This window comes from Chrysochloris asiatica, unplaced genomic scaffold (assembly GCF_000296735.1).
Source record: "Chrysochloris asiatica unplaced genomic scaffold, ChrAsi1.0 scaffold00092, whole genome shotgun sequence".
In the NCBI taxonomy this organism is placed as follows: domain Eukaryota; kingdom Metazoa; phylum Chordata; class Mammalia; order Afrosoricida; family Chrysochloridae; genus Chrysochloris; species Chrysochloris asiatica.
This window is the reverse complement of record NW_006408610.1, coordinates 378680-387907: the sequence shown is the minus strand read 5'-3', so window position 1 is coordinate 387907 and position 9228 is coordinate 378680. Positions and strand designations below refer to the sequence as shown.

Genomic DNA, 9228 nt, shown 5'->3' with positions numbered 1-9228 from the left:
GATATTGTCACCTTTTAGTGTCATAAATTCTTCAAGTCATCCTTTAGATACATATTCATGTAGCTTGTGTAGAAGTTTCTTTTTTTAAAAAAAACCTTGTCAATTAGATTTCTTTTTTCCACACATGTGGTCAAGGCTCTTGATTTATTCAGACCTGCAAAGATAAGTAAACATTCTAAGTAATGTGGGTTAGTTCATAACGTTGAAAGAAAACAAAAGGTCTAGTTCAGTACAACTCCCTTTCTAAAAAAAAAATTCTACTCCATTTGCAACTCTGACCATGTGGACTTGAAAGGGGTGGTTCCCTGGGCCGGTGCCTGACCTCTGTGGACACCTTAGTCTTTGTGTCAACCTTGCCCACACTACACTCTGCAATGGTATAAATCAGATTTTTGACATCAGTTTCAAAATGCAAGGCACAGCTGCTGTAGTCTGCAGTTTTCAAAAACTTTGGAAACACTGCATATTCAGCAAAATTCATTTTTTGTGTGAATGTAAGTTTGAGGTAAGCCTTGCTTGTTTGGAAAACTCTTACGGTGAGCCAGTGATTTCAAGTTAAAATTTAAGTAAGTGTCATGCTCTCTCTCCCTCCCTTCCTCTCTTGTCTGTATAAGAGAGCAGTTAACTTTGGGAGAAGACCTTGATATTACACCTGTGTTAGTAGGAAGTTGGCGATTCGGATTTCTGTTAAGAAGTCTTTGAACTTAAGCCAGAAGTAAGTTTCCTTTATAAAACAGAAGTGAGAGCTTACAATCATACTGTAAGTATAAATCCTTCATCTCTTCAAATATGTTTTTGATTCCTTTGTTTCTGTTATAGCAGATAACTTCACACACAACCGTGTCTCATTAGCTACTTCACTCTGCCAGATTCCAGACATTTTTTTAAAAGAAAGGCATGTATGGATTGGTAAATGTTACCGTGCAGTCAAGAGTAAACTAAGAGTGCTTTTATGAAAGTCTTCAAAGGTTCTGTGGAAATGCAAAATTTATAAATGCTGTTAAAGATTTTCTCTAGTATGTTTTGGGTCAGTTTCAATAAACTGAACATTATGAAGTTATTCAAGTCAGATTAAAAATAGGCTTTATGAAAAAGCAAAAAGTCAATTCAGGCCATTCCATTTCATTTACTGACTCTTTTATCTTTCAGGTATAATCTCATAAAGTCCATAAGTACATTATCAATGTTCATTAAAAAGAAAACTTATTAGCCTTTTCTCCAGAGAGGTGTAAGATTGCATTACATTATCTGGGAAATGATTTATATTTTCTCTGTTTTTACAAAAATGTTTTCTACTTTTTAAATTTGATCTTTTAGTTTTATCTACTCTTATTTTATTGATGTGTAATAAATATCTAAAATACAGATGCTCTAACCAAATAAAGCTTTCATTAATATACAGGTGTTTTAATTGTAACATTAAAAACAAAACAAAAACAACTATTGTTCTTAGATTATTTGGTACTTTATAATGCCCCCAAGATTTTTCCTAAATTATTAATTTTGAACCATTTTAGGTGCTGTTTCAATCCCGACCTTTTGACCAAGAATGAAACTATTTAAAAATTAATATGCCAACAGGTAAATTTCTCATAAGTTTTTACTTTTATCAATGTATGTCATACTGCAGTAGGACAAAAATGATATTGCATATTTAACACAAGTCTATAGTTTCTTCCCCTCTGAATTTTTTTTAAATTTGGGATATTTTATAATGTAAGACTTTTATGTTTTACTGCTTTTTACAAACTGACAGCATCAAGCTAACTTGTATCTGATAACAACTTCTCAAATAATATTAGAGTAAAAATAGATTCAGGGTTATCGATTCTGGTTAGATGAGTTTTCTTTACTGGTAAAATACTAGGTTGTTCAGACACGTTTGGTTATAATCCAGTTAAAAACAAAGACATTAATTTCGGCTACCAGAAACATTCTGTGATAAACTTACACTCCATTCTCAATAGAAAACTTGATGTGATAACTTTCTAATGTGAATAATGTGAATTGATATTTTAGTTGTTAGCCAAATTATTCTTGAAAATTTCTAAGTATTATTAAAGTTGATTATAAAGAAGCATGGCATTGGATAAAAAAGAAAAAAATCTGATTTCTTTTTGTTCGCTTGGCTTCATTGTAATTTTCTCTTTAGAATTTTATACTTTTATAATTATAATGAGATATTGAAACCGATTCTTCTAAATTATAAAGTAAAAGCATAGGATTTGAAATATCAAATTTAGATTTGTGGTGATATCTGGCTCATAGCAATGATATCTTAACAACAGATACTGATATTTTAGTGGTAAATATTAGGTAATATTTTAAAAATTAAGTGTACTTTTTTTAAAGTATCAAATTGGATGCCAAATAAGAGTAGTGCTATATATATATATATATATATATAAGGAGCTCTGGTAGCGTAGTGGTTACGAATTGGGCTGCGAACCTTAAGGTCAGCAGTTCGAAACTACCAGCCGCTCCGCGGGAGAAAGATGAGGCTTTCTACTCCCGTAAAGATTTACACCCTCGGAAACCCTGTACAGGGTCGCTATGGGTCGGAACCGACTCAACGGCACTTAACAACAACAACAACATACATATATATATATATATATATACACACACACACACATATATATATATATATGTTTGTTTTTCACACTTGGTGATTCTAGGTCATTTTCCAGAGCGGAGCAATCAGGGAGCAACAATGCATAATTTAAAAACAATGTGATTCCCTCAAGGATGAAAGATAAAGCATTCAAAACTTAGCTCCTCTCATCATAAACAGGAGCATAGTGATTCAATTAATTTTATTATCGATATTTAAACATTTTCTGTACACTGGTTTTGGTGTGGTGCTGTGTGGATTATTGAATGCGCTGGCCTGCAAAGTTGATTTGAATGACAAGGTTGGCGGTTCAAGCTCACCATTTGCTCCTTGGAAACCCTATACAGGGTTGCATGGGTCAGAACCACTCTAAGACTCTTTAAGAACAACAAGTGAAAGGAAAGGGATGGGGCCAGGGTGTAGAGGTATTAAGGGAGAACAGAAAGGCCTAGAGTTAGAGAATAAAGGAAAGGTCCAAGGTAAGGAAGATTGTTGTTGTAGTTAAGTGCCATCAAGTAGATTCTGACTCATAGTGACCTTCTATAGGGTTTCCAAGGAGCAGCCGGTGGGTTTGAACCACTGACCTGGTGATTAGCAGTCCAGTGCTTATCCTACAGAACCACACCAGGGCTCCAAGATTAGAAGGATGGAAACAGAGGAAGGAGAAAGAGAGCAGAGAGAGAAATGAAGGTTGTCTTTTTTCCTTAGTCTCCTCAAGATTTTGTCTATATATTAAATAATGACTGAGATTTTTATTACTTTAATACTATTTAATGTTATTTGAAATTGAGTCCTGGTATGGCACTGTGGGTTACTGCGCTGGACTGCAGAATCAGTTTGAACCACAAGGTTGGTGGTTCAAGCTCACTAGTCGCTTCTTAGAAACCCTATACAGGATCGCTATGGCTCAGAACCGACTCGACGGCACTCAACAACAACAACAAAGCTGTTATTTTAGAACTTGAAGATGTGTCTTCACAATTATAGCTAAAATCTCCTTATAAATCAGAATGTTCAAAGATTAGTTTAGTTTTTTGATGTTAAGATTGTTGTAGAAATATTTAAATATTGTTTTTGAAATCAGAATTTACTTTTATTGTCTAAACTTTTTTCCTGTAGCAATCTGAGATTTTGATGTATTTAAGACCTAATAGAAAAGATAAGAATCTACACTTTGGAGTGGGGAGGGTCTAGAGAGGAAAAAAAGTTCAAGTGTTAAGCATATCTCTGTCATTGCTATAAGTGAAACTACAGAGCTCGTAGGAAAAGACAAAGCTGCTGTGGTCTCCAAGATCCTGACTGACTCCTTTTAAACAAATGAACATAGAGACTCCCTATTTCTGTTACATAGCTTGTAAATAGTCATTCTCAAGGAGGGAGTAGTCCCTGCTTATCAAATCAAGAATCAGAATCAATTCTTCATATTCATTTTTAGAATTGTTACTTTAATCTAAGGTAGTAATTCCTAGTCCTTGTTGCATTCAGTTTGTCTTTCTTTATCTTGTGTGTGTGCCTGTTTTAGATCACGAAGAGCCCTGTGGTCCCCGCCAGAGGTCATTTTGCCTGAATGGGGGAATTTGTTATGTGATACCTACTATTCCCAGCCCATTTTGCAGGTGAGTGAAATAGGCTCAGGAGAGGGTTGTTCTATTTTTTTATCATCCACTGACTTCTTTGAAAAATGATAAGAAGTGAACAAAAAGTATAGGATGAAGAAGTATGAGGAATGTTCTTTATTTTCACATAGAACAAATTAAGTTGTATGTAAATATAAATTTTTTATTTTATATAGAAAGTTTTATTTTTTAAGACACAACAAAGTAACAGATCAAAATCTCACTCGCCGAGGTGTTTATTCTGAAAGGTGGTACTATTCATTTCTAACCTAGTCACATTTCATTTCTAACCTAGTTACATTAAAAAAAAATAATACATTTCAGTGACTAGATAATGTTAGCACTTTAGGGAAGACCATCTCTGTTCGACATTATAGTGACGAAATAGCTAGGAAATTCACTAATGTAAAACAGTCTGTTATGGAATCTTTTGCTTTGATTTTAGAATACATGATATACACTTGTGTTGCTACCAAACCTTACTTGCTAAAGCGGGGGAAAAAAAATTCTAATTCTTAATATAAAATTTAATTTTAATTTTTAAAATTAAAAAGCAGTCTTAGCTGCTATTGTAAATATGATTCACTTTATGAGTACAGATATAACCAGCGATCCCTAGAAGGTTTCAAAATAATGTTTGTGCAGCTGGCTTCCTGTGTGTTTGACTGGGTAGGATTTAAGGGGACGGAATACCTTAGTGCACGACTTAGCAACATGGTACTCCCATTGAGGCCCACGGACATGAGAAGAGAGAGGATCAGAGAATCTCAATGTATTTTTTAGCCTGTGTCTGAAAGTACTCTTGTTTTGTTCTTTAGCTTAAAGCAGGGGTGGGAGACATCTGGCCTGAGGGTTTTATAAGGCTGGTGAAATCCTTTGGTCTGGCCTTGCCAAGGCACCCGCTGTTCCAGTTATCACATTAGGGGCGAGTTTGTTAAACATAAGATCAAATAAAATAGGCTAAGTTTTAATTTGATAATTTTGTATGGCCCACGAAAGATGTTATAAATTTTGGCAGAAAAAAGGTTTCCCACCTCTGACTTACAGGACTTCAGATCTTACTCAAAAAAACAGGATAGAAAAGTAAAATTTCAAAACTAAAATAGGAAAAGTAATAGAAGTTGGAATTTACTCTGGAGGAGAGGAGTCAAAGGAATAACCTCATAATTGTCTCAAGAAGATTTTGGGGGATATTTTTTATAGAGAATAGTGATTAGATATTTTTCCTCCCAAGTGAGTATGTAAGGAAAGGGGTTGGAAGAGCAAACTAGCAATTATTTAGTGACCACCATGTGGTCTGAGATACAATCTTTGTATCATAAACGACAGTCACTTAAAGTACACAACTAATGACTGTTGACACATGTTTACATCTATAAAACTACCTTTACCACAGCAAGATACAGAACCTATCTGTCACCCCAAAAAGTTCCTCTGACAGCCCTATTCTTGGTTAATGTTTTTATGTTTCATTCCATAAAAGAGAAGGGGTACAGAATAGAGGAAATAGGAGGAAAACGAGAAAATAACGAACTTGACAAAGGACCTGAAGCTCTGAAGGAAAGAATGAACGCAAGCACAGCTCCTGAGGTTCATTTATTTATTCTAAAGCCTTGTCACATGGGTGTCACATGTGGCATCGATAAAATGAAACTAAAATGCTTATTAGAACAAAAGCATTTAATAATTCAGAGATTTTATATCTTGATCTGGGTGATAAGACTGAGTGTTAAGACTGTTCTTTGTCTATTGAATTGCCTTTGCCCCTTTGTGAAGAACATCAAGTGACTATATAAGTGTGGGTCTGTATACAAACTATTTTACTCCATTGATTATGTGTCTATTTTTTTGTCAATATCAAGCAGTTTTGATAACTGTAGATCTCTAATAAGTCTTAAAATCAAATAGCATGAATCCTTGACTTTGTTCTTCAGCTCACTGACTAATTCTAGCCTTCTTTTCTAACATACAGTATTTGCCATTAAAAATTTCCAAATACGTTTTCTGCATCTTACAAAATGTATGTTAACTTTTAAGTTAAAAAAAAATTTCCCGTTATGCTTTCTTCTTTAGCATAGGGATTTTTGTTAACTTTTTCTTATTTATATATAACTTAATTACATTGTGACCAGAATACTTAATACATTCAGCTGCACAAGCTGTTTGTATTATGTCTGTTATTCTGTTGTTAGCTGCCATCGATTGGATTCTGGCTCATGATAGCCTCTTGTGTACGGAGTAGAACAGCTCTATTGTGTGGCAACTGAAAGAAGTAATTCAGAGCACTGAAATTTTGAGTTACTGAAATGGAAAGAATTCTAGGTTGTCACCTACTTTTTTTTTTTTTGCTTTTTTAGTATCATTCAGTTATTATTTTGAGAACATATAGTCATTATATATTTTTAAAGTTTTTATTGAGTGATAGTTAACATGGGAGAAACATTGGTTTTACACTCATCATTTCATTGCAATGATTACAATCCTCTCCATGCATTATCATTCACAACAGTATTTACTTCTGTTCACTCTGGGATTTTTTTTTGCGGGGGTGGAGAGAGATACACAAAAACACTCAGGAATATGTAATAATTTAAACAACAAAAGGGCACATTTTGCAAGCCTACCTCCTGGCCACCAGCACACAACCTTTTTCTTTCCATGAATCTAGAGTTCTCAGTTGCTCTCTTTCTCCATGTCATCATCTCTGCCTCCATCTCATGTCGCTGCTTCTCTGGATATGGTCCCACATTCCGCTCGTGCTCTTCTCCCTTGATGGTCCTAGGGTCCTCTGTTTCTGGACTATAAGATTAACCACTCTCCCCTTTTTGTTACAAAACTTCTACCTTTACAGTTGTAGGTTATCACCGATTTTTGTACCTTGAATTAATGTGTTTATAATGTACTTTCAAAAAGTTACCAATGAAAGATGATGGGCTTCTAAACATCAGGTTTAAGAATGTCCCATTTCTTCCTAACATCAAACTGTGAGAGTTTGCTGTTAGTTCTGTTCCATTGTTTCCTCCTCGTGGTGATTCCATGTACAACAGCATGCTCCCAGTAACTGTACCATCTTTATGATTGTTGGCGGGCACTGTTGTAGCTACTGTGTGTTTGGAGTGCCTTCCAGCCAAGGGGACACATTTCCAGTACCGTATCAGACATTAGTCATTGACTAAGTAGAAGTAGATTGATAGGCCTTTCTTCCCGGTTTAACTTCCTCTGGAGTCTCTGCTGAAAGCTGTCCACCATGGGTGACCCTGTTGGTATTTGAAATACCAGTGGCATAGCTTCCAGCACCAAAGCAACATGCAAGCCACTAGAGTATAACAAACTGACAAATGGGTTGTTGATGTCAGGAGCTGATAAGTTGATTCTGATTCATAATAACCTATGTTCAAAAGATTGAAGTATTGTCCAGTCCTCCCCCTTCCTCACAACAATTGCTGTTTAGAGTCTATAGATGTAACAAGTGCCAGTCCATCTTGTTGAGGGTCTTCCTCTGAGCCTCTGCTTTTTCAAGCATGATGTCTTCCTCCAGGGACTGGTTCCTCCTGATAGCATGTTCCAAGTCATGAGACAAGTTTCACTGTCCTCGCTTGTATATAAGGAATATACAAGACAGATTTCTTCACCCATTGTGTATTTGATATTCTTTTAAAAAAAAATCAAAGGCATCCATTTTCTTTGGCCTTTATTATTCATTTCCAGCTTTGGCATGAATATGAGGTGACTGAAAAGACTATGGCTTGGGTGAGGCACACCTTAGTCCTCAAAGTGACATCTTTGCTTTTAACACTTTAGAGAACTTTTTTTTACAGCAGACTTGCTCAGCAGAATACTTTGTCTGATTGCTTGACTGTTGCTTCCATAGGTGTTGATTGTAGGACCATGTTAAATAAAACCATTGACAAGTTCAATATTTTCTCTGTTTTTCATGATGCTGTTTATTGGCCCAGTTGTAAGGATATTTGTTTTCTTTATGTTGAGGTGCAATCCATAATGCAGGCTGTAGTCTTTAATCTTCATCACTAAATCCTCTTTACTTTCAGCTAGCAAAGTTATGTCATCTGCATACCACAGGTTATTAATGAGTCTTCCTCCAATCCTGATGTGACAAACCTCATGTAATTCAGCTTCTTAGAGTATTTGCTCAGCATATAGCTTGAATAGATATGATGGAAGGATACAACCCCAGCACCCACCATTCCTGATTTTAAACCAAACAGTATCCCTTTCTTCTGTCTGCGTACAGATTCCTCATGAGCACAATTAAGTATTCTTCACAATGTTATCAATCATTTTTTTTAGCCATGCAATGTTTACATCACCAATAAAGCACAAGTTTTTATCCATGCAATGTTTACATCACCAATAAAGCACAAGTTTTTATCCATGCAATGTTTACATCACCAATAAAGCACAAGTAAACATCTTTCCGGTATTCTCTGCTTTCAGCCAACATCCATCTGATGTCAACCATCATATCCCCAGTTCCAGGTCCTCTTCTGAATTCGGCTTGAATTTCTGGCAGTTCCCTGTTGATGTACTGCTGCAAACCTTTCTGAATTAACTTCAGCAAAATTTTACTTGCATGTAAAACAAGTTCATGAGAGTTTAAATATGACTTTGAAAACATTCTGCCTGAATTTAGAGACTATCTCAAGAACAGATTTGATGCATTAGACACTAAAGACCGAAAACCAGAAGAGTGTGGGATGACATCAAGGGCATCATACAGGAAGGAAACAAAGAGTCATTTAAAAGACAGGAAAGATGCTACTACCATTTACTGCTCTGGTGTGGCGCTGTGGGTTAATCCACCAGAGTGCAAAACCATTTGAACTGCAAGGTCAACAGTTCAAGCTTCCCAGCTGCTCCTCAGAAACCCTAGACAGGGTCCCTATGGGTTGGAACTGACTTGACAGCACTTAACAACAACAACAAGGGATCACAGATAGAGGGGGGAATCTATGTAGAACAAAACTCTAAATTTTATTT

The 9228-nt window shown here is 35.6% G+C and overlaps 1 protein-coding gene across 1 annotated transcript in view; it reads left to right on the top strand.

Annotated features, from left to right (window-relative positions):
* The first annotated feature begins 366 nt into the window (after positions 1–366).
* Positions 367–9228, top strand: part of NRG4 (neuregulin 4) — a 91478-nt gene continuing 82616 nt past the window's right edge. Inside the window, exons 1-3 of the mRNA XM_006866558.1 lie at positions 367–494; positions 1518–1581; positions 4137–4230. Coding sequence (XP_006866620.1) covers positions 1572–1581; positions 4137–4230 — 104 coding nt within the window. The 5' untranslated portion in view covers positions 367–494; positions 1518–1571. The remainder of the gene's footprint in view (positions 495–1517; positions 1582–4136; positions 4231–9228) is intronic.